General features: G+C 35.4%; 1 protein-coding gene across 2 annotated transcripts in view; it reads right to left on the bottom strand.

Moving 5' to 3' along the window:
* Nucleotides 1-633: 633 nt before the first annotated feature.
* BRMS1L (BRMS1 like transcriptional repressor) overlaps nucleotides 634-25,965 on the bottom strand; it is a 39,434-nt gene continuing 14,102 nt past the window's right edge. The window contains exons 5-10 of one of the 2 annotated variants that reach the window (XM_036844222.1): nucleotides 8,643-8,739; nucleotides 7,494-7,577; nucleotides 6,737-6,801; nucleotides 5,617-5,656; nucleotides 3,620-3,767; nucleotides 634-2,237 (exon numbers count right to left, since the gene is read on the bottom strand). In XM_036844222.1, the coding sequence (XP_036700117.1) occupies nucleotides 2,120-2,237; nucleotides 3,620-3,767; nucleotides 5,617-5,656; nucleotides 6,737-6,801; nucleotides 7,494-7,577; nucleotides 8,643-8,739 (552 nt within the window). In that variant the 3' untranslated portion in view covers nucleotides 634-2,119. The remainder of the gene's footprint in view (nucleotides 2,238-3,619; nucleotides 3,768-5,616; nucleotides 5,657-6,736; nucleotides 6,802-7,493; nucleotides 7,578-8,642; nucleotides 8,740-25,965) is intronic. The other variant, XM_036844223.1, reaches the window with a different exon arrangement.

The raw sequence follows: 25,965 nt of genomic DNA, 5'->3' as shown, positions 1-25,965 counted from the left end.
GGATTAGTGATGATTAGATTCTTTTAATGGGAAATGTCGAGAAGGGATAGACCAAACATGAAATCCTGGAAGCTGTGACAGGAAAGGTCCATATATTGATACTAAGACAGAGTCTGATCATAAACAAAGTACCAGCAGCTGCTAGATCACATTTTGCAGATTCTAACAGTTCCCCTAAACTAAACCGTTTCTGACGAGAAGTCAAATGGCAAACTGCCAACAACGAAACATATTTTATAGTATTTCAATCATAGACAAGCATACACTTACCTGAATCAGTATCAATATGATGGAATAGTTACATATGATATAAACATTGAAGTTCTGAAAGTAAATGTACTAAATCATAGTCAGTTTTTAAAATAAAGACTTTCTACTTAAAATTTCAGAACTTACACAGTACATTTTTATTAAAGTAGAACATATATGCATATATTTAAATTAAATATAACTTAGCTGTCTTAAATAGCTAAATATACCCCAGTAGAGGTTGAATTGTGGTTTAGGGAAGTAGAAACATTTGTTCAGCACTCCAACACTCCATATCTATTAATGTAAATTGTCTTAAATCCTTCTTAGAAGTAGACAGGTTATAAATAATAAAAGTGCACAAGTCATTCAAGACACTACGAATGACACACAAACACATCTTTTTATTATATACTAAATTTAAAAATCCAAATATTATTAAAAATGCTTATGAAACATTGTATACATAAGTACTGTCAAATACTATCAGATTATGACATTATGTACATTTGCTAAGGTTAATTAGAAACAGAACAACGTACATAACTGCTGATAATGAATTTCAGAAGTCAAATATTTTAACATTTGGCAACTGTGAAGTAGTGATCTGCACAGGAAGATGTTTGCAGAGGTAAAATAGTGAGAAAACAAATGGAAAAATGCAGATATTCCTGCCCTAAGTGTTAATAAGTAGATCTCTTCCTCATCCTCTTAAGTCTCCGTATAACAGAAGTTAAAGTGCACAAGACCACCAGGAATACCTGATTTGGTTGTACCCTAATATATACTACAGCCAATTGTGCTGCCATATTGAGGGTTTCAATTCCCTGTACTGTTCCTGAGGTTTTAGAAGTTAATTTTGAATGTGACTAGGGGAAGAGAGGCCAATACTTTCTAAATTGCACCAAGTGGCCTTAGTGTAGAAACACCAAAGATAAAAATATTAATTTGGGAATAGATTCAAGGAGATCATCCCTGTCTATTTTGCCCTAGGAATAAAATTAGGATACGAACCTAGTTTTACCACTGGAAAATGCTTACTAAAAATCTGCTTCAAAAGATCAGACATGTACAGCAAGCACCACAATACTGTCAGTTACTGTACACCACTTACATACTGCATCATAAATACCAGGCATATATACCTGCCCTCTAAAGGTTCACAAGAAATACAGGTAGAAGCATGTTATTACTTGACACTAATTTTACTAATCAACATGAAGTATAATTTGTAAAAATAGGTCACCTCCATACAATCAAGGAAAAGGAGAAGGAAAGCTGCTAGTCTACAAAAGTGCTCCTTTTAGCTTTCAAACCCAATAGCTTAATTTGGGGTAACACAAGATTGCAAAGTAAGGCCATCAGTTCTAAATAAGCTGATGATGCCATCTATACATACTCACGTATATACGTTTAAATTTCAATTCTGATTTAACACAAATGTACTATTACAAACCATTTATAGGAAACATTTTATCGGGCTTATTTACAAATACATGATCAGTGACAAAGATACTGAAAATCAAGAAAACTGCAGATAAATGTAGCCATTGCTAACATAGTTCACTAAAGGTAAGACAGATTTACATAAAAACCAAAGAAAAAAGTTTAGTAAGAAACCCCTACCATATATACCTATTGGTCACTGGGCCAAAAAGGCAAATAAATGTAATGATAATGATTAAACTTTTATCACTGTCTCTTTTAATAACGTATTAACATGAGGTCTACTTAGAGTACTACCTACAAATACACAGTCTCTCATGATTCGATGAGAATATTAAGTTACTGAATACATTTTTTTTATTCCCATGGCACATCATACTTGGTAACACTAATAAGGTAGATTTAGATAACACTTAAATCATGATTACGAATGTTTAATTGAATATTTTCCTTTCTGTAGCTGTGAAATGTAAAGCTTAGATTTGCTTCCATCAGGCCTCTTAAACCAAACTTCATCATGGTTAATTGTTGTAATTACAGCACTAAAAAGAAAAAAAATATGAATGAATGAATTACAATATGCCTTCTCCACTCATTTTAGAGCACAAACTATAAAACCAAAATAGCTGGACTATAAGAGTAGATGCAGGTATGTAATTGTCACTTACCGGAATGCTATCAGCAGGGCATGCTGTCAAAAATATCACATTCAGCAACACTTAATAGATAATCTCCTTTCTTTTCTTAATAGAGTTGGTAAAACTTACTACTAGAACTATTAAAAGCACACTGTCCCTAACTCCATTCCCACCCCACCTCCAAAAGAAGAAAAAGTGGAGCTAACACCACTCCTTATGTAGTATTACACCTCCAACTCATATCAGCCTTGGCGGTAGGAAATCTTTCAAATACCAAACTTAACTCCCAGTGTCAAGCATCTATGGTACTTGTACAGATTTTTTTTAACACTACTAATCTTTATATAGAAATCTTTCTAAAAATATATGTGTTTAATCCTCTTTTATGTTATTTCATCTCCTTTTTAACCACATTTATGCTAAGTAGTAGTAGTTAAATGTCTCAAAAGCAATAAGATAAAGCAAAGAATCCATGGGTATCATGTATAACTAGTAATTAATTAGCTCAATGAGCTTCTATGAGAAAAGTTACTATACACACTGCTCCTGAAATGAGTATTCTATACTAAACACAAACACTTTATTTACTACTGATGCCTAGAAAAAGATAGTTTCTTACTGTAGAAGGTTACTACTCTGAGAATTAAATCCTAAACTACTAAAGGAATTAAAGCAGCGATGGGCAATAATATTTTCCAAAGGCCACACCAGATAAAACTTAGAAGGCTCTATAAGTAATTATATAAACTTTATTTAAGCCTAGACAGATTGAGTTTTTTAAAAGGCAATTTTCAGTTTTCAAGTTATACTTTAATTCCCACTACTCTAAGTTTTTGTTAATTTTCAATTCCTTTCCCATTCTAATTGAAGCAAATTTTTAATCTAAAATACTGTAATATACCCCAAAAAGTTAAGGATTAATAGAGCCACACTGTGGCAGCATCCTGTCAAATTCATAACAGTCTGGTTTAAAGGTCATAATACTAGGATCATAGCAAGTCATCTACTATTAAGAATTAATAAATGGGATCTCTTACCTGGCTAAATAATTCCAACATTTCCATTTGTGTTAATGCTTGTGTCCATGAACTTAATATGTAACTCTGGTGTATAAAATTAATACTGGTGTGTAAACATGCTAATCAAATCATATGTCAAGAGAAAAAAAGAATCCATAGGGAATTAATAATGTATTATGAATGCACTATGGAAGCAGCAAATATTTACTGACAACAATGTGGTAAACTCTAATACTGAGTAGCCCTGAAATGATAAAGGCTTTTTACCTTGTAGGACATTCATCTTTTTTGTCAATACATATTGTCTGTCCACGTATATACCATTCACCATCATAATACAATCTTCCCTCTTCAGATCTAGCACTGTGCAGGTGTTTTTCCAGTTTCACAGGTGCTAAAGGGATCAGTTCAAAAACTGTTATATTAATAAGACATTGTCAGAAGAAAAGTGCAGAACATTAAATATTAACACCAACCCATGCATATATGTGAAAAAACACTAAAAATATTTCTTAGATAACAAACCTAAATCTAATAAAAACAAGAGAATTTCATTTCTTACATTTTTATATAATTCACTAAGTTTTTAATTTAGCTATTTAATAAAGCTAAACAATATACAATAAATCAATTAACTAGACAAGTGTAAGAAGGAGAAGCAGATACATTATCAATTACTAGTGCCAACTTTAAGTAAGATTTAAAATCTGAATTGTCATATTTCTACTGAAAATTATATTTTTCATATTTGCTCCCCTGCAGCTGACACTTCCAAAAAAGCAAAGTTTAATATATATTCCAAAAGTTCCCCAGGACTTTGATTCTAAAAAGCAAATGTCCTCAAGTAGAACTTCCATTTTGAAATCCTAGAAATGGTTTGAGATTCACCAGATAAACTCATGCAGAGAAAAAAAATGTTCTTTATAGAAGCACACTGTCAAAAGCATACCATGAAATACACACCTCTGCATCATTCAAATGTCACCACCTCAGAAAGGTCTTCCCCAACCACTCTACCCACTCCTCAGTTAATCTTCATCACAGCTTTATATTTCCTTCATAGCAATTATTACAATTTGTCACTATCTGTTAGTTATCTATTTACATATACATTATTATTCTGCCTCCCCCCAAGGAAGTTCCAGGAGGTCCATCTGTTGCACCACTGTATTCCCAGAACCTCAAATAGTGCCTCCGATATAGAAGGTGTTCAATAAGTATTCACTCATTCATTCGTTCAACAAATGTTTTCTGAGAACTGCGACTAAAAGAGAGATGTTTCTGACCTTTGTGGAGCTTACGATTCTCTCAGGAGACAGGTAAACATGTAAACAATCAATAAAAAATTACAAATTGTGTTAAGTGCCATGAAGAAAACAAATAGTACACACGCTAAAGATAACATAACAGGGGTCGGGGAGGAGACCCACTCCACAGTGTAGTGAGACTCTTAAAGGAATCCATGACTCAAAAATGTTCAGAATATAGGTAGTTACCCTTCCACTTAATTCCCAACGGAAGCAGTTTAGTACAATATTGCTAACAATTTCCTGACATCATATAAAGTTTAAAAGAATCCTTGGGTTAAATATAAAATAGAAATTGATCTCTTATAGATTATCTGTTGGGATATGACTCTTCGTATTTAAAACGTGTTTTATTTAAAATTCTAGCTTCATTGTTCTTAGGATTAGGAAATCTCATATATAGTGAAAGTAGGCAGAAACAGAGAAAGTTATCCTAGACAATAATGCCCATCACTACTTTGGCAGTGGTTTCAGACTTTCCAAAAAATTGTGAAAGTATAATGATATAAATTTTACTAAGGCATATCAGAATGTGTAAATCTTAGAGGTGTGTAAATTTTCTTGATGAACCGCACTGCCAGCACTCTAATCTCTCACCTAGAAAACACAGGCACAGAAGAAATTTTGCCCACAATTCCAGAGGATTCACAGCCTCCTTGAAGGCCATCCATGGACTCCTAAAACCTCCCCTACAGAACTACTGAACCCATAAAAAACACTAAGTACATACTTTTAAAATTACTGATCCATTATTAGCAATTGAAATGTAGTTGAAACACTAAAAGAAGAAATACATTCCATTCAGAAATCTTGAAACTTTTACATGAGGCAAAGACTCCAGAAGAATTCCTCATAATTCTGGGGATAGTGTTCACTGATGAAATGAAACCAGTGATAGGGGACTGACTTAAAAAGTCTCCATAGCAAAGATTTCTGAACTCGGACTAAATGACTTACGTTCTGTTTTCACTCTGTGTGGACCCAGTGTAGCCATCGCCTTAATTAAAAAAAAAAAAAAAGAAGAAGAAGAAGAAAGATGTCTGAGTTCATAGGCAAAGTATATTTTAGTTTCTATTTAATATATACAACACAACTGATAAGCTCAATGACAAACACAGTGAAATACGATCTTTAGCTGCTTCAATAAATTGGTAATGTCTAAGACCATAGGAATATATAAAAAGAATAATAATTTCTCCTAGAGGTGTTATCAATATCCGAAATAATCTCAAATTCTCAACTAAGAAGCTTCTGAAAATAGAAAAATTTAATAAGAAAACAAGTCTCCACTTTCATACAAGCACAGAAAATCCTATAATGCTTGAATGTTTAAAGACAGGATGCAAGACATATAATAAGGGTTCAAATATTCACTTTCGTTTATTCAACAAATATTTATTGAGGGTCTTCCATGAGCCATTATCAGGCTAAGAACTAGGCACAGAATGGTAATTTATTATTATTTTGGGGTAACCTAAATAAACGCTTTTCTGCACTTTTGCATAAATTATTAATTACATTATCACAGGAAAAAACAGTCAAACAGCTGACATGCATCTCTTAAAATACTCTTGCAGGGACTTCCCTGGCGGCTCAGTGGTTAAGAATCCTCCTGCCAGTGCAGGGGACACAGGTTTGAGCCCTGGTCCAGGAAGATCCCACATGCCGCGGAGCAACTAAGCCCATGCACCACAACTACTGAGCCCGCATGCCACAACTACTGAAGCCCGTGAGCCTAGAGTCCATGCTCCGCAACAAGAGAAGCCACTGCAGTGAGAAGCCCGTGCACCGCAACAAAGAGTAGTCCCCTGCTCGCCATAACTAGGGAAAGCCCACGCGCAGCAACGAGCACCCAACGCAGCCAAAAATAAATATAAACAAATAAATAAATAAATAAATTTATTTTAAAAACTCTTGTAATCCACTATTATCTGTATTAGTATTAACTGTCTTAGAGAGACTGTTGCAAAGTAAAGCATATTTACAATAATATTTTGATGTATTAGTGAAAAATCAAAGAATCTTAAAAAGTAGACTATAAAAAATATACTTGTATTCCATTGCTCTTTAATCATACCTTCCTTATTGTTGTCCAGTCTTCAAGAATATCAAGATCTTGTAGCATATAAACTATATACGGACGTTGAAAAGTCAAGGTCAATTTAGTTGTAAGAATTTCACATTTTGAATTATACTTCCAAACTTCTGTTTCTCAGAGAATGGAACAATGACTTCCGGACAAAAACCTTCAGCATGCTGAATTCTGACTTCAAATTATTCTTCAAAAAACTTAGTACCAGGATAAATATGTTCCAGTACTTCAGATGTTATAACCATATTCCCTTAGTCCTATGGTATCACTGATAGCAAGATACACCATCAACCTAATCACTGGTTTGAGGCGGGGGGAAAAAGGCAGGAGTGAGGGGAGGGTACCAAAGGGACTGCCAAGATTGAATGCACATATTAATTTAATTTAAAGACACTCCAGTTTCAGAGACATTAAAAATGTTAAAAAGTACACATGAGAATTAAGCAATCATGCTACATACTAAACAGCTGCTTCATATCAAAGCCCTTGTGATCTACAAAGCCATATTAATTTTCAAAGTCGGGATCGTGACTAAATTTCTACTCCTTCCCCACTCCTCTTAATCTAAACTATACCCTTCTGCCTTCAATCGGTTTTATAAATCATCTTTTGCTTATTACAGGATCATGCAAATAAAGACAATGTATACTAACAAAAGTTACAAAGATATGCACAATGCAAAAATGTACATTAAAACAAAACAAAACAAACAAAAAAACCCAGAAAATTTGAAAAAGGATATCTGAAACCACAACTGGCTTCTTTTTGTCAGGACTGAAAGGGTCCTTCCTCTTTTTTCTTGACTGAAGCTCATCGTTCCACAGCTCTGGCAAGTAAATAAAAATTAAGTATTAGCTGATTTCTGGATATCAAAGGAGGAAAAAAAGACTATATAATTTCATAGTCACAAAATTTCATTGGTGTCTGTGTTTATATACTGTATATATGTGTATACTCTACATATATATATGACTATATATAATTTCATGAGCAGTTATATATTTTGAATTTTCCTCTGCTTTTATTAGAGCAAAATTCAACTTGGCACTTAGTGACTAATAACTGATAAACATATGTCAGGCACTTTGTTAAATATACATCGCATGAATGGTCTCGACTAATCCTCAAAGCTACCTCTGAGGCAGATAGTCTCATTACTTCAATTATAGTAGGAGACTGATTTAGAAAAGCTAAAGTAACTGTCACCCATGGTCACCCAACTACAAGTAATGCAGCAGTGGCATTAGAGCTCAGCTTGTCCTCTCTGCCTACTCCATACCAGAGAAATAGAATTTGTAACAAGTAAAATAATACATATGCAAGAACGATAGGATAACCCAGTAAATCTTCCATCCAGTGTAGAAATCCTTTCCACAGTACCTCTGAAAAAGCCATTTCACTTTGGACTGATCTAATTAGTAGTAAGTATTTCCTTTTTCTGAGACAAAAATCTGCCTCCCTGGAAAGTCCATCCATTTGTCCTAGTTTGTGTGGGACCAAAGAGAAAAGGGTTTTATTCCTTCTTCCACATGACAATCTTTCAAGGCTTAGAGGAAAGAACATGTACTATAGCTGTCTTCCAATACTATGCTTATGTTATAATAATATTCTTACTACTCTTGTAGTATACTATCTTATGCCTATAGTTCCTGTCTCACTTCTATTTTATTCCCTTTCATGTGCTCCATTTTCTACGTCTTTCTGAAGTGTGAGTCCAAATCAAAGCAACGATCACAATCATATCAAATTCTTTAGCAGTCTTGCCCCTTCCCCTCTCATTAGGACACTTCATTTACATAACATATGTATAGGAGACTACATACGGCAAGACACCTCAGTAAACCAAAGGTTTAGTGTCACTTAAACATGACAGTCACAGCATTCCCCTCACCTGAGGTAATATCAATACTGTGCCTGTCCTCTTCAAGCCTTCTTATCTTCTCCTCTAGTTCACTCTGCACTGTATCATATAACAAAAGCTTTTCACTCTGAAAAAAAAAAAGCAGATCACACATAAGTAGAAAGAACAAATCGGTCTATCTTAACTAAGAGTACCAAATAACTCACTCTTAAAGTATTTTAACATATGGCGCTTTTGTTTAATTTCAACTTAAAAATTTTAATGATAAAATGTCAAATATATGAATAAACTAACACTAGAAAATATAGAATCTAAATATAGGGAGAACTATATACAATTAAATTGTTTACGAACATCTAAATTTATATGTGATAAATAAAGAGGCAAATATTTACTTTATAAAAAAACTCATAGTAAGCTCCCATGGTCCCTTTTAAATATAAGCAGGTCTCACCTGTACCACAATGGAGACCTTGTCCTATAAAGTATATTATAAAATGGATCACTTTTTGTCATCAGAACAATTCCTCGTTAATATCGCAGAATCATATTAAAATAGACTAATATATCACCAGGAGAAAAATTCAAATCTAAATTTTATAATTATTTTAAACAATTCAATTATAGTCAAAATCCTAAAATTACAGATTAATTATATCCAAATCTTTCAACAAAACTATAGAAAGATTGAGTCACTTGCTAAGAGACAAGACTGTTCACTAGTAAATCAGACTAGAATCCAGGTCTACTAGTTCTAGCCCACTGTATCCCTTATTTTAAAAGCCATAGAATGCACATCAGTATAATATATAGATTTATTATATAAAAAGCTATGACAGATTCCCACCCACCCACCACACGCTTATCTCTAGTAAGGATATTAGCTTATTGGGCCAGATATAGCTAGATATGACTGTCTCGTAGAGGTCACTGGAATGCAGTTAGTTATGATTTCTTGTGGATGGCATAAGCCATGCCCATTTTCAGCATTCCCAGTGTCAGTTATGAAGTCCTCTCTTTGGGGTTTGAGATTTAGAGTCTACACATGCTTGAAGGTTCTCCTGAGTGGTAGAGAAAAGATGGCTTTTGTCAAGTTGAAGCAATCCAGGAGCTACAGAGAAAGCAAAGCTGAAGAAGACTAAAACTAGATCTCATATGAAAAATTACCTCATTACATGCTACTCTCTATGCTTACTTCCTTTTACTTACCCCTCTGCCTTTGGTAAAGTCTTACAGATATTCTAGCCTTATCTACATTGTATTACAAGAATTGGGAAATGTTATGTAGCAGAGAAAAAGGGAGAGCAGGCTGTGGCCACAGTCAAGATCGTGTGACAGCTATAAATAGAGCCGGATTCTCCAACCAAAGATGACTCTGAATGCTAAGCAGGAGTGATAAAGCTTTTGTTTTTAAGAATATTTCAATTTTAAAAAAACTTTTAAGTAAAAATAAAAATTAACATTAAAAAAAAGAATATGGAAGTTTAACTGCTACATTCTCTTCGCTTTCCATTGATAAATTTGCCCTAGGCCAAGCAGAAATTCTAAAATAAATCTACCAATCATTCTTTACAATTTAAAAAAAAGCCACAATGGGACTAAAATGTTTGAAGCTTTTAAGGCATCTCTAAAAATATAATAGGTATATTTTAAAGTATACAAATAGAAGTGCCTTGAATCTTTCCTCACTGTTATTTCTTTGATCTTCTCTCCCTTATCCCCAACCCCTCAACAACTTTCCCTGAGAAGGAAAGTCATAATGAAGCAGCAAAAAGACACCTAGAAAAGAAAGAGGCATCCAAACTCCCTTGCTTTGGTGCCTGTAGAGGCTTCTATAGTCAATAGATAACTTAGCTTTTTTAAAGTATTACTAATTATAATTACATGTTTGGCTTCAAAATCCCAAAACCCTCCAATCTCCACGCCTATACTTAGTGAACCTGCTCACTGAGCCCTTTCGCAGGCTGACACCTATGCTCCTTCTCATCAGGGCAATGCCAGGGAGCCCCAAGAAAGTGGCTCCAAGGTTCCGTGTTTGTACTCATCTCCCCCCTAGCCTGGGTTCAGAACCAACTCCCTTTTGGCAGTTCCCTGATTTAGGCATCTCACAGTTCCCAACCTGGAATGGAGTCCTCAGAGATTTTCAAAGACTAGCATTACCAGAGAGCAAACCATATTAAAAAGCTACAATCATTTTTTTTAAAAGTGGGATGCACTGGAATAAAATGATAAGCAGAACAGAATTTAAAAGCCAAGAAATAGACCCATTGGTTATGGGAAATTTTATGAAAAAGGTGACTTTTCAAATCATTTGGAAACCTGATGACAATAAATGACAACAGAAAAATAAGTTTAACTATATAGAGCAAAACTCAGGTTCTTTGCCTCATGTTATACAAAAAAATTAATGAACTAAAGAGTTAAATTTACGAAATGAAATCCAAAAGAACTAAAGGAAAGGGACTTCCCTGGTGGTCCAAGGGTAAAGAATCCGTCTTCTAATGCAGGGGACGCGGGTTCAAGCCCTGGTCGGGGAACTGAGATCCCACATGCCACGGGGCAACTAAGCCCACAGGCCACAACGACTTAGCTCCCGTGCCTCAACGAGAGAGCCTGCCTGCCGCAAACTACAGAGCCCACGCACTCTGGAACCCGTGCACCACAACTATAGAGAAAAGACCCACCCGCCACAACAAGAGAGAAGCCCGTACGCTGCAATGAAGAGCCCGCGCAGCACAACAAAAGATTCCGCGTGCCTCAATGAAGATCCCGTGTGCCGCAACTAAGGCCTGACGCAGCCAAAAAATAAACAAAGAAAGAAAGAAAAAAAATCAACTTCAAAAGAACTAAAGGAAAGATGGTGACTCTTTATTTGATGTTGGGGTGAAAGAAGTCTTTCAAAGCACAAAAATTAGAAGGACAAGTTATTTTTTTAAAACTATGCACACAGAAATTAAAAACACATTAAAAAGCAAACAAAAGTAAGAGGAAGGCAATAAAAAAACATTTACAACATGACAAAGGCCTAATAACCATAAGATGGAATTAAACAAGCATGGATAAATCAGTAAGAAAAATCTAAATACTATCCATACTCACTGCCAAAATCGGCCAAAAAGAGAGACAGAAAAACACAACTGCAAATTAAAATGTGCATGATGTGATATTATTTTTCACTTGGCAAAGTTGTTTCATTCTTTTCAAGTATAATAAACAACGCCAACTGATACTGAGACTATAAACCAACTCAACAATTTGGAAAGTAATTTAGAAACAAGTATTGAGGACTTTACTGATTGTATCCTTTGATCTAGTAATTACACTGAGGATTCCATCCTAAGGAGATAACAACCTCGACCAATGCTGTATGGAAAAGGATGCTCACAACAGCAATACTTGTAATGCCTAAAACTAGGAACAAAGTAAAATCCAATAATAGAGTATTGGCTACATAAATTATTGTACATCCATACTACTACCCTGCAGACACCAAAAATTCAGAATTCAGAAAGTAGGGAGAAACTGCTAGAGTAAGATTACAAATGAACCCAGATCATAAACTCTCTCTTCCCTAAGACATAATGAAATAAACAAAAATATGTACAAAATAAATCAACAAACCACACTTGTAGTTATCAAACAAAGGAAGGGGCACAATGTCATGCCATAATCTCTGAACATGGTGACTAAACTGAGACAGAACCCCAGGACCCGCATTATGTACACTACACACATGCGTGCACTTCATGAAGAAAGAATATGAGAGAAGGGGGAATATTCTGAAAAGTCTGAGTTATACTTCCAAATCTAGAAAGAAATGAAGGAGGGTCTGGATGGGGGAAAATACATGAAAAGCCCTAGAGAGAGAAAGCCCTCTTCATGGTAGGCTCACCAGTGAGAAGAAAACTTCCACAGCTCAGCAGCTGACAAGCTCTGCACACAGGCAGATTGTATTGACTCACTCTTAAATATGAATGATGGCCAAAGGTGACGAGTTATTTGTGAAAAGCATCAAAATGAAAGACATAGAGACAAACAAACAATAAAGAAGTATAAAGAAACAGACATAAGTCAAGACACAGAAAAAAATTTCAAAGCAACTACATTTAATACCCATAGAGGAAAGCGATTACACCCATAAGGAAAGAACAGGAGTTAGAAAAAATATTTAAAAATGAGTAATCAGAGGGCATAAGTGCTCTTGGAAATTAAATACATAATAGAAATAAAATATTTAGTAAAAGGAGTGGATGAGAAAGTTGAATACGCTCTTAAAAAGAATAAAATAAGAATGAAGGGAGGGAGGGGTAGGGACTTCCCTGGTGGCGCAGTGGTTAGGAATCCGCCTGCCAATGCAGGGGACACAGGTTCAAGCCCTGGTCTGGGAAGATCCCACATGCCGTGGAGCAACTAAGCCCATGTGCCACAACTACTGAGCTCACGTGCCACAACTACTGAAGCCTGTGCACCTAGAGCCCGTGCTCCGCAACAAGATAAGCCACCGCAATGAGCAGCTCGTGCACTGCAATGAAGAGTAGCCCCCACTCGCCTCAACTAGAGAAAGTCCACGCACAGCAATGAAGATCCAATGCAGCCGAAAATAAATAAATTTTTTTAAAAAAATGAAGGGAGGGAGGGGTGGAGGGAGGGAGGTACAGTAAAAATATATAAGATCTATATAATATGTAATAACTATATGAAATAAAAGAAAATTCAAAGCTCAATCTTGGAGGTCCAGCAGCCAACGAATAAGAGTTTCAAAAAGAGAAAACAGAAAATAATGGAGAAGAACAATATAAGAAACTTCCCAGAACTAAAGATATGAGTTTCCTGATTTAAAGGTTCCTCTGAGTATCCATGATGAATGAAAAGAGACACACACCAAGGCACATCATCTTGCTGTTCCGCAGCATCAAGGATAAAGAAAAATAGGTATTCAGGAAGAAAACAGGTCATGAACAAAGGATCAGGAATCAAAATGATAAGAGGCTTCTCATAAGCAATACTGGAAGCTAGAAGACAATGGAAAAATGCCTTCAAAATTCTGAGGAAACATGATTACTTACCATCTAGAATTCCATACTCTGAATTGTGAGTTAAGATGTTTTTGGACATGAAAGATGTAGGGGTTTTAAAACATGTCCAATAAATGTTTGACATGCCTCCCTTCAAAAGGTAGAGTCTAATTCCTCTCCCTTTGAATGTGGGTAGGACTTAGTGACTCATCTCTAATGAACAAAATGTGGCAGAAATCTAAGTTATTAAAAATCCTGTCACTTCTGTCTTGCTCTTGCGACCCGTTCACTCTGGGAGAAGCCAGTCACCAGGTCATGGGGGCCCTCAGTCAGCCTGTGAAGAGGCCCATGGGACTAAGGCTTCCAACCAACAACCAGCAACAGCTTGCCAGCCTTGGAAGTCAGTCACTTGGGAAGCAGATCCTACAGCCCCCCCTCAAGCCTTCAGACAACTGCTTCCCTGGCCAACCTCTTCACTGCAACTTCATGTGATTCCCTGAGTCTGAACCACCCAGCTAAGATGCTCCCCAATTCCTGACAATAGAGACTGCGAAATAATAAATGTTGATTATTGTTTTAAGCGACTAAATTTTGGAGTAATTTATTACAAAGCAATAGATAACCAATACAAGAGGTCTCAAACAACTAACTTCTGTACACTTTTTCCCAAGAAGCTATTCTATGAAACTGAAAAAAGAAAACAAGATCTAGCAGGAAAGATGTAAAGGGAATTTCCAGGGTGATGGTAAAGAGATACCCCTGTAGACAGAGATGCAGCTGGCCTAGAAAGCATCTGAAGGATGTAGCAGGAAGGAACAGGTGAACAAGGTGTCCAGGGGTGGAGAAGTTGCTCCCAGGAGGGAGGACTCCAGAAGGAAATGGGTCTCATGGATTACCTGATGCATTTGATCACATGGAAAATGGCATTGGGGGTTTTCATAAATCTGCTGGAGTCCCTGGGAAGAAATGGTAAATAAGAGAAAACTAACAAACAATAAATGAAGCAATTAATCCCAAGGTTAAAAAAAGTGTAAGTTTAAAGTGTACAGCAATACATAAAGGGAAGTTTAACCAAAGTGTAACTCCTGGATCAGTAAACAATATTTATAGTTACAGTAAAACAAAAATTGTGACACAACAATATTAGAAGAATGAGATGAGGGGAACTATTATGGAATCCTCAGCTTCCATAATAGGAAACCAAAAGGTAATATCTGAAACTGATATTATTTAGAAATATGAGGGTAAACTCCAGAAGCAGTAGATAAAAGATTTTGATAGACAATTGCTGCTGGGATGTAAAATATGGAGATGGCAGAGGGACTGCTGTTTTTCATTACAAGCCTGTGCCTTCAGAAATATGTACACACATTACCCAGCAAAAACTGATTTTTAAAAGGGTATTTAGGGAGGGGGAATTGGATGAAGACAATCAAAAGGTACAAACTTCCAGTTATAAGATAAACAAGTACTAGGGATGTGATGTACAACATGATTAATATAATGAACACTGCTGTATGTTATATATGAAAGCTGTTAAGAGAGCAAATCCTAAGAGTTCTCATCTCAAGGAAAAATATTTTTTTCTCTTTCTTTAATTTTGTATCTATATGAGATGATGAATGTCCATTAAACTTATTATGATGATCATTTCACGATGTATGTAAATTAAATCATTATGCTGTACACTTTAAACTTACACAGTGCTATATGTCAATTATATCTCAATAAAACTAGAAGAAAAATTTTTAATTTTTCAAAATAAAAAATAAAACACAAAATGACCCCCCCCAAAAAAAACAAAGTATTTAGAGCCATAAGGAAATGCTCATGAAATGCTGCTTATAAAAAAGTTATGATACAAAATAGCATACATAGAGTCATATTAGCTATGTGAAAAACAATTATACAAACACACATACTTATTAACAGTAATTACCTCTGCTTGGTAGATTATGGTTGCTTTTATTTTCTTCTTTAGACTTATTTCTCAAGTTTTCTCAATAGACAGTTATTAATGTTACAATCAGAAACAAAAAATAATTAAATGAATAGACAACCAAAAAATCAGAGCTCTGAAGAGCTCTCACCAATCTTCTCAAGAACTGGAATCCTAACCCTGAACCCTAAGGGCCTGGCTGAGACCTTGCTACCACCTGCTGTCACATCTGAAAACTCATTTGCAGCTCTGTGGGGAGGCTTAAATGAGATAACCTAAATAAAGCATCTCCATCCATCTTAGTGCCTGGCACATTGTAGTATTCTATAAATACGATTTTCTCCCTTAATTTGACACAAACCATCTGCTGCCTGATTGTCTCTGTGGTTTTGGGCACACTCTCTATGTGCATACCTGTGTGAACCTGTCTAGTCTCTGGTCCCGGCCCCTCTTTTCTATCTGCTGCTAATCAAACTTTTATTCTGACAACTGTCAGTGTGTCTTCCTTCTTCCTGCTTCCCTTGCCTCTCAGGTTATTTCTATATGAGTCAAATGTAGAACTAAGGAACAAGCAGATACAAAGCCCTGAACAACAAGTTCAGATTTAATGGTAAACTGCATGAATGACTGATTGACTAGAAAGATCAAAGGATTTCAATCCTGTTCTGCTGCTTATTAATTGTGTGACCCTCAAGCAAACTATTTAACCTCTCTGAGCCTTAGTTAACCCATTCATAAAAATCAAGATAATTCCTATGCTATAAAGTTGTTATAAGTATTAAAATGAGAGAATGAATGTAAAACACATAACACTCTAAATGTAGGTTCCCATTAACCCTTTATTTCCTATTTAAATGCCCTTGAACTACTCGTGAGTATTTTCAGATTAATTATATAATTAAACAGAGTAATTATAATATTAATTATATATTAAACATACAAAACAGCAAGCCATAATTAAACCACAAGAAATTTAGGTAAATATTTAGCATCTCTATGGAGGAGGGAGGACTTTCAAAGCTGAAAAATGATGGAAGAGAAAGAATATCAATATAATTGTCTAAGTAAAAAACATTACTTGAAGATATCTTATTGACTTTTATTTATGGCAATATAGTAGACTAGATATCCACAAAAAACATAACAAAATAAAACTCCCACCACACCTAGACAGACATTCTAGATAAAATACCACAAAACTCTTTTTTAAAGGTATAGCTAATCCCTTAAGAAAATAAGAGACTATCCCCAAGGACCAAATATAAACAAGGAGCTAGAAACCAGCATGCTAACCTGATATTAAAGCTGGGGTTTCCCAAAATATAGCAGAGGGAGGAACACTCCCAAACTCATTCTACGAGGCCACCATCACCCTGATACCAAAACCAGACAAAGACGTCACAAAGAAAGAAAACTACAGGCCAATATCACTGATGAAAATAGATGCAAAAATCCTCAACAAAATACTAGCAAACAGAATCCAACAGCACATTAAAAGGATCATACACCATGATCAAGTGGGGTTTATCCCAGGAATGCAAGGATTCTTCAAGATACGCAAATCAATCAATGTGATACACCATATTAACAAATTGAAGGAGAAAAACCATATGATCATCTTAATAGATGCAGAGAAAGCTTTCGACAAAATTCAACACCCATTTATGATAAAAACCCTCCAGAAAGTAGGCATAGAGGGAACTTTCCGCAACATAATAAAGGCCATATATGACAAACCCACAGCCAACATCGTCCTCAATGGTGAAAAACTGAAACCATTTCCACTAAGATCAGGAACAAGACAAGGCTGCCCACTCTCACCACTATTATTCAACATAGTTTTGGAAGTTTCAGTCACAGTAATCAGAGAAGAAAAAGAAATAAAAGGAATCCAAATCAGAAAAGAAGAAGTAAAGCTGTCACTGTTTGCAGATGACATGATACTATACATAGAGAATCTTAAAGATGCTACCAGAAAACTACTAGAGCTAATCAATGAATTTGGTAAAGTAGCAGGATACAAAATTAATGCACAGAAATCTCTTGCCTTCCTATACACTAATGATGAAAAATCTGAAAGTGAAATTAAGAAAACACTCCCATTTACCATTGCAACAAAAAGAATAAAATATCCAGGAATAAACCTACCTAAGGAGACAAAAGACCTGTATGCAGAAAATTATAAGACACTGATGAAAGAAATTAAAGATGATACAAATAGATGGAGAGATATACCATGTTCTTGGATTACATGAATCAACATCGTGAAAATGTCTCCACTACCCAAAGCAATCTACAGATTCAATGCAATCCCTATCAAACTAATACCGGAATTTTTCACAGAACTAGAACAAAAAAATTCACAATTTGTATGGAAACACAAAAGACCCCGAATAGCCAAAGCAATCTTGAGAACGAAAAACGGAGCTGGAGGAATCAGGCTCCCTGACTTCAGACTATACCACAAAGCTACAGTAATCAAGAGTATGGTACTAGCACAAAAACAGAAATATAGATCAATGGAACAGGATAGAAAGCCCAGAGATAAACCATGCACATATGGTCACCTTATCTTTGATAAAGGAGGCAAGAATATACAGTGGAGAAAAGACAGCCTCTTCAATAAGTGGTGCTGGGAAAACTGGACAGGTACATGTAAAAGTATGAAATTAGAACACTCCCTAACACCATACACAAAAATAAACTCAAAATGGATTAAAGACCTAAATGTAAGGCTAGACACTATCAAAGTCTTAGAGGAAAACATAGGCAGAACACTCTATGACATAAATCACAGCAAGATCCTTTCTGACCCACGTCATAGAGAAATGGAAATAAAAACAAAAATAAACAAATGGGACCTAATGAAACGTAAAAGCTTTTGAACAGCAAAGGAAACCATAAACAAGATGAAAAGACAACCCTCAGAATGGGAGAAAATATTTGCAAATGAAGCAACTGACAAAGGATTAATCTCCAAAATTTACAAGCAGCTCATGCAGCTCAATATCAAAAAAACAAACAACCCAATCCAAAAATGGGCAGAAGACCTAAATACACATTTCTCCGAAGAAGATATACAGATTGCCAACAAACACATGAAAGAATGCTTAACATCATTAATCATTAAAGAAATGCAAATCAAAACTACAATGAGATATCATCTCACACTAGTCAGAATGGCCATCATCAAAAAATCTACAAACAATAAATTCTGGAGAGGGTGTGGAGAAAAGGGAACCCTCTTGCACTGTTGGTGGGAATGTAAATTGATACAGCCACTATGGAGAACAGTATGGAGGTTCCTTAAAAAACTAAAAATAGAACTGCCATATGACCCAGCAATCCCACTACTGGGCATATACCCTGAGAAAACCATAATTCAAAAAGAGTCATATACCAAAATGTTCATTGCAGCTCTATTTACAATAGCCAGGACATGGAAGCAACCTAAGTGTCCATCAACAGATGAATGGATAAAGAAGATGTGGCACATATATACAATGGAATATTACTCAGGCATAAAAAAAAAGAAATTGAGTTATTTGTAGTGAGGTGGATGGACCTAGAGTCTGTCATACAGAGTGAGGTAAGTCAGAAAGAGAAAAACAAATACCGTACGCTAACACATATATATGGAATCTAAGAAAAAAAAAAAGGTCATGAAGAACCTAGGGGTAAGATGGGAATAAAGACACAGACCTACTAGAGAATGGACTTGAGGATATGGAGAGGGGGAAGGGTAAGCTGTGAAAAAGTGAGAGAGTGGCATGGACATATATACACTACCAAACGTAAAATAGATAGCTAGTGGGAAGCAGCCGCATAGCACAGGGAGATTAGCTCGGTGCTTTGTGACCACCTAGAGGGGTGTGATAGGGAGGGTGGGAGGGAGGTAGACGCAAGAGGGAAGAGATATGGGGACATATGTATAACTGATTCACTTTGTTATAAAGCAGAAACTAACACACCATTGTAAAGCAATTATACTCCAATAAAGATGTTAAAAAATAAAAAAATAAAGCTGGGGTTTCCTTGAGTGTATTTGCTGGTTATTGAACAGAGAGGCATGACTTTTAGTGGCTATTTGGTTAAAAGAGAACGATCCTGGGGGGAACTGGGATCCCTGCATGGTCCTGAAGGGTTACTATCTTTAGTGAAAAGGGCGACTGAAAAAATCCACCTGAGGGAAATCTGTCTCAGCCTAGGCAATAAGTGGGGAAAAAAGTTTTCCCTGAAAATATGTCATCTTGGGCCTGATTTCTACATCTTTGGGATTCAAATATAGACCCTGCATCTTCCAGAAAATCCAAAGCCAAAAGGCAGTCATGTGCTGCTGGCATACCAGGATGCCTGGCTGAAACAACTCAGCAGAAATAAAAGCAAATACTATTTGAAGAGCTACAGCCTCTGTCCAGGGCTCACAGAATTACTACCAATAAAACCTCCAGAATCATGAAATAAGGAAATAAGGTGTGAGGTTTGGCAGAAATAAAAAAACAGAATTAGGCTCTAAAGAATGTCAGATAATGACTTATTGAATAAAAATATGAATTAATTATTGCAATATGAAAAACCGAATAAGGCCTTACAGATGACTAATCACAGTTCCAGAAGACAGAAGGAAAGAAAATGGAAGACAGACAATACCAGAAAAGTTAACAGCTGAGAAATTTCCAGAATTAACAGAGAACAAATTCTGAGATTTGGAAAGCACAACAAATCCAAGTCAGGAGAGAGAAATAATCTCTATGGAGACACACAGTAGAGAAATAGAAGAACAGCAAAGAGAAGAGCTTTTGCAGCCAGTGAAGGGAAGGAAAAAAGTTATCTACAAATGACTGTAGCCTTCTAGCACAGACTATGGAAAGTAAGATCCTAAAAACGTTAACAGGAAATATCTGTCATCCTGGAATGTTATAACCCCCTAAACTGTCCTTCCACAATTTTTACAAATAAAGCTATTTTTGAACAAATAAAAACTGAGCTTACCACTAACAGACTCTCAGTGAAGGAATGCCTAGGATGTTCTTCGAGAAGCAGAAAACAGATCTGCAAGAAAGGGTTGCAACTCGAAAACAGTGAACAAGAAACTAGTAAAATGTGGATAAACCTAAAAAGAACTAAATTTACGAGATCAAAATAACGTCTCATCTAAAGTATGAAAAACAAGAAGGAACTAAAATAGTAAACAACTATACCTTGTAATTTGAGAGGGAGTAACTGGAGTTAGAGTTCTAAGGTCCTTTATAGGAGTTCTAAGGAGGAGGACAGAGTTATTAATATTTAGATTCTACTAATGTAGGTATGCATGCTAAAAATTTAAGGTAATCATTAAAATATAGAAATGGAAGGTATGGAGGTAATCATTAAAATAGAAATAGAGGGTATAACTTTATGATGTAATTTTAAAACTCAATAAATCACACATACCTCCCAAAAAAGATCAGGAAAGAATAAAAAAGGATAAAGCAGAACAAACTGAAAACACAAAATAGGCTGGAATTAAATATCAAAATAATCACCATCAATATAATTAGACTAAATTTATCAGTTAAAAGACAGAGATTGTTAAAAGAGATTTTATTTTAAATCAAGGCTTATGCTATTTACGAGTAATACACCCAAAATACAAGGCCAGAAAAAAGTGAGAAGAAAAAGAAAAGGGTGAAAAAACCTTTTATCAGGAAAATTCCAAGCCCAATAAAACTAGGGTAGCTGTTTTAACTATCAGACAAAATAGACTTTAAGGCAAAAATCACTGTTACAGAGATAGAAGGGTATAAAAAAAAAGGATAAAATGTTACATTTATTAAAAATATAAAAATTCTAAAATATGTGAGTCTGCTAATACAGACTCTCTCTCTCTCTCTATATATATATATATAAAGCAAAAACTGATAGAATGAAAGAGATATGGAAAATTAAAAATCCCATTTATAAGAGTATCAAAAATAATAGAATACTTAGGAATAAACTAAAGTGAAAGACCTGTATACTGACAACGTAAAATGTTGATGAAAGAAATTAAAGAAAACACAAATAAGTGGAAAGCCCATGTTTATGGATTGAAAAACTTAATATTGTTATTAAGACTTAATATTGTTATTAAGATATAATATTGTTATTAAGACTTAATATTGTTAAAATGTCCATACTACCCAAAGCAATTTACAAATTCAATGTAACCTCTATCAAAATTCCAATGACTTTTTTTTTTTACAGAAATAGAAAAAACAATCTTAAAATTCATATGGAAACACAAAGGACCCCAAAGACCCAAAACAATCTTGAGAGAGAAGAACAAAGCTGGAGGCCTCACATTTCCTAATTTTAAAATATATTACAAAGCTATTGTAATTTTAAAAATACGGTACTGGCATAAACATTTAGACAAATGGAACAGAATAAAGAGCCGTGAAATAAATCCATGCATACATGGTCAACTGAACTTCAATAACGGTACCAAGACTACATAATGGGGAAAGGATAGATCTTCAACAAATGGTGTTGGGAAAACTGGAAAACCACATGCAAAAGAATAAAACTTGACCCTTATCTTACATCATACACAAAAATCAACTCAAAATGGATTAAAGATTTAAATGTAGGACCTGAAACTGTAAAACCACTAGAAGAAAATAAGGAGGATAAGCTTTACGACATTGGTCTTGGCAATGATTTATTGGATATGACACCAAAAGCACAAACAAGACAACAAAAACAAAAAGATAAGTGGGACTATATCAAAAAAAAAAAAAAAAAGCTTCTGCACAGCAAAGAAACAACTAGAGTGAAAAAGCAACCTAACAGAATGGGAGAAAATATTTGCAAATCATGTATCTAATAGCGGGTTAATATCCAAAATATGTAAGGAACTCGATTTAAAAAATGGGCAAAGGATTTGAATAGACATTTCTGCAAAAAAAACATACAAGTGGCTGATAGGTACGTGAAAAGATGCTCAACATTACTAATCATAAGAAAATGCAAATCAAAATGACAATGAGATATCACTGAATACCTGTTAGGATGCCTATATTCAAAAAACAAAAGATAATAAGTGTTCGTGAGGATATGGAAAAATTGGAACCCTTGTGCACAGTTCGTGGGAATGTAAAATGGTGTGGTCACTGTGAAAAACAGTGTGGAGGTTCCCCCAAAACACTAAAAACAGAACTACCATATGGTCCAGCAATCCTACTTCTGAGTATATACCTAAAAGAACTGAAATCAGGGTCTTGAAAAGATATTTGCACTCCTGTGTTCATTGCAGCATTATTCACAATAACCAAAATGTGAAAAACAACCTAAATGTACACTGAAGAATGAATGGATAAAGAAAATGTGATATGTACACACAATGAAGTATTATTCATTCTTTAAAAAAGAGAAGGAAACCCTGCCATATGCTACAACATGGATGAACCTTGAGGACATTATGCTAAGTGAAATAAGCCAGTCACTTAAGGACAAAGATTGCATGATACCAATTATATGAGATATATAAACTAGTCAAACACATAGAATCAGAGAGTTAGAATGGTGGTTGCCAGGGGCTATGGGGAAGGGGAAACAGGGAGTTGCTGTTCAACGGGTATAAAGTTTCAGTTATCTGTGATGGTTAAGTTCTAGAGATCTGCTGTACAACAATGTGCCTAGAGCTAACAATACTATATTACACATTAAAATTTGTTAAGAAGGTAGATCTCACGTTAAGTGTTCTTACCCCAATTTAAAAAAGAGAGAAAGAAAGAGAGAGAGAGGGTTGGGGGTTGGGAAGGAAGAAAGGGGGGAAGGAAGAAGGGAAGAAGGAAGGAAAGAAGGAAGGGAGGACAGAAGACAGAGGAAAAAAGGAAAAAAATAAAACAAAACAAAGAAAAAGATGAAAGAAATTCCATGGGAGATAAGTTTCAACTGGGTGCTCTGGAATCATGAGCATTCAGTGTCTCTGGGACTGTACAATCCTTTTTGACCAAAGGAACCTGAGACAGTGGACATGCATTGTGAGGCATCTCATCATTAGCACCTTTGGCCTCCAGATTTCAAATTATGAATGACGTTACTATATTGAAAAGAATAGTATGTGAATTTTCTTAGGAAATGAAAGAAAACTAATATCAAAAAGAAAATAAAAGAAATAAATACAAGGAGGTATTAACAAATCCACCATCACAGAGAGAAATTCTGCTCACCTCCCTCAGTAATTGAAAGATGAAGCAGACAAAAAAAAAAAGAGTGAGGAAACAATGCACATACTTATATAAATAAATAAATGAATAAATTGAAAGTGTTATGAGGAATGAGATATTTGCAGTTTCAAAGTACTTCTCCACTAAATACTTACTAATCACAATGAGAAAAAGTAAGTATACTTAGAAAAACCTAGAAGACATCACTTAAACCAAGTGATCAGAGTGTACATAACCTATCATGGTACATATCAAAATTGTGCACTGCCTGTTAGAATTCAATGAGAAGAACACAGCATCATTGCTGTGACACTCCTACCAAAGATACAAAACCTGGTTCTAATCATGAAGAAACAGCAGACCAACTCAAAATTGAGGAACATTCTATAATATAACTGGCCTGAAATTTTCAAAAATGTAAAGATCATTAAAAAAACCAAGGGAAGACTGAGGTATTGTTCCACATTGAAGGAGACTGAAAAGACAGGACAATTAAATACAATGACAAAGATAACATGTGATTCTGAACTGGATCTCTTTGCTATAAAGACTGCTATAGGGAAAACTGCTAAAACTTAAATGGAGTCTGAAGATTAGATGGTAGTAACAATATCAATGTACATTTCCTGATTTTGATGATTTTAGTGTGGTTATGTAAGAGAACATCCCTCATTTGTTTGAAATATTCATTACAGTATTCAGGGGTTATGGAGCATCATGTTGCCAACTCATTCTCACGTTCACCAAAAAAGTTCTTTTGTACCTTCTTGCAACCCTACTATGAGATTGTTCTCAAAAATGCAGCATAAAGACAAGATGTACTAAGCACTAATGGAACGGAAGATTGTAATGTTGAATATATACTTCTATAGAAGAGAAAAATATGGAATATTCCTAACTTATTTTATGAATCCTGGAATCAAAGACAGTATAAGAATTAAAAATTAAATCTCACTTATTAACATAGAAATGAAGCTTCTAAACAAAATATCATCAAAATGAATCTGGTAATGCACAAGAAAAATAATCATTCCAGGAATCAAAGGACAGTTTAACATTAGAAAATACATTAATAATTTAAGTGCAAAAAATATGACTAATTCAACAGACGCAAAGTATTTAATAAAGTCTAACAATATTTATGGAAAATTCTTAGAAAAAAAGAAATAAGTTCCCTTAACTTGATAAAAAGAGTATTTATTAAAACCAAACAGCAAGGGGCTTCCCTGGTGGCACAGTGGTTGAGAATCTGCCTGCCAACGCAGGGGACACGGGTTCGAGCCCTGGTCTGGGAAGATCCCACATGCCGCGGAGCGACTGGGCCCGTGAGCCACAACTACTGAGCCTGCGCGTCTGGAGCCTGTGCTCCGCAACAAGAGAGGCCGCGATAGTGAGAGGCCCGCGCACCGCGATGAAGAGTGGCCCCCGCTTGCCGCAACTAGAGAAAGCCCTCGCACAGAAACGAAGACCCAACACAGCCATAAATAAATAAATAAATAAATAAATAAATAAATAAATAAATAAAACAAACTTTAAAAAAAAAACAAAACCAAACAGCAAGTATCATACTAATTGGGAAACCATTAGAAGCATTCCCTTAAAATCAAGAACACAATAATGATCGGCTTTCACTGCTTCTATTCCAACATGTACTAGAGGTTCTATCAGTGCCATTAAGACAAGTAAAACAAATAAGAAAGGATCAGAGGACTTCCCTGGTGGCGCAGTGGTTAAGAATCTGCCTGCCATTGCAGGGGACATGGGTTTGATCCCTGGTCCGGGAAGATCCCAGACCCAGAGCAACTAAGCCCATGTGCCACAACTACTGACCCTGCGCTCTAGAGCCCGAGAGCCACAACTACTGCGCCCACCGTGCTGCAACTACTGAAGCCTGCGTGCCTATAGCCCGTGCTCCACAATGAGAAGCCCGCACACCACAACAAAGAGTAGCCCCCGCTTGCCGCAACTAGCGAAAGCCCGCGCGCAACAACGAAGACCCAACACAGCCAAAAATAAATAAAATTAAAAAAAAAAAAAGAGAGATCAGAAAGGAAGAAAAAAGAAAAAAGTTGCCATTATTCACAAATGACATTATTATCTACATGGACAATCTAAGAATCTGTAATTAAATTATTAAAATTAAGAGAGGTAAATAAGATTGGATATAATATCAATATACAAAATTACTTTTCTATGCAGCAGCAGAA

This window comes from Balaenoptera musculus, chromosome 2 (assembly GCF_009873245.2).
Source record: "Balaenoptera musculus isolate JJ_BM4_2016_0621 chromosome 2, mBalMus1.pri.v3, whole genome shotgun sequence".
Classification (NCBI taxonomy): Eukaryota; Metazoa; Chordata; class Mammalia; order Artiodactyla; family Balaenopteridae; genus Balaenoptera; species Balaenoptera musculus.
The sequence above is the reverse complement of the archived record's forward strand: the minus strand, read 5'-3'. Positions and strand labels throughout refer to the sequence as shown.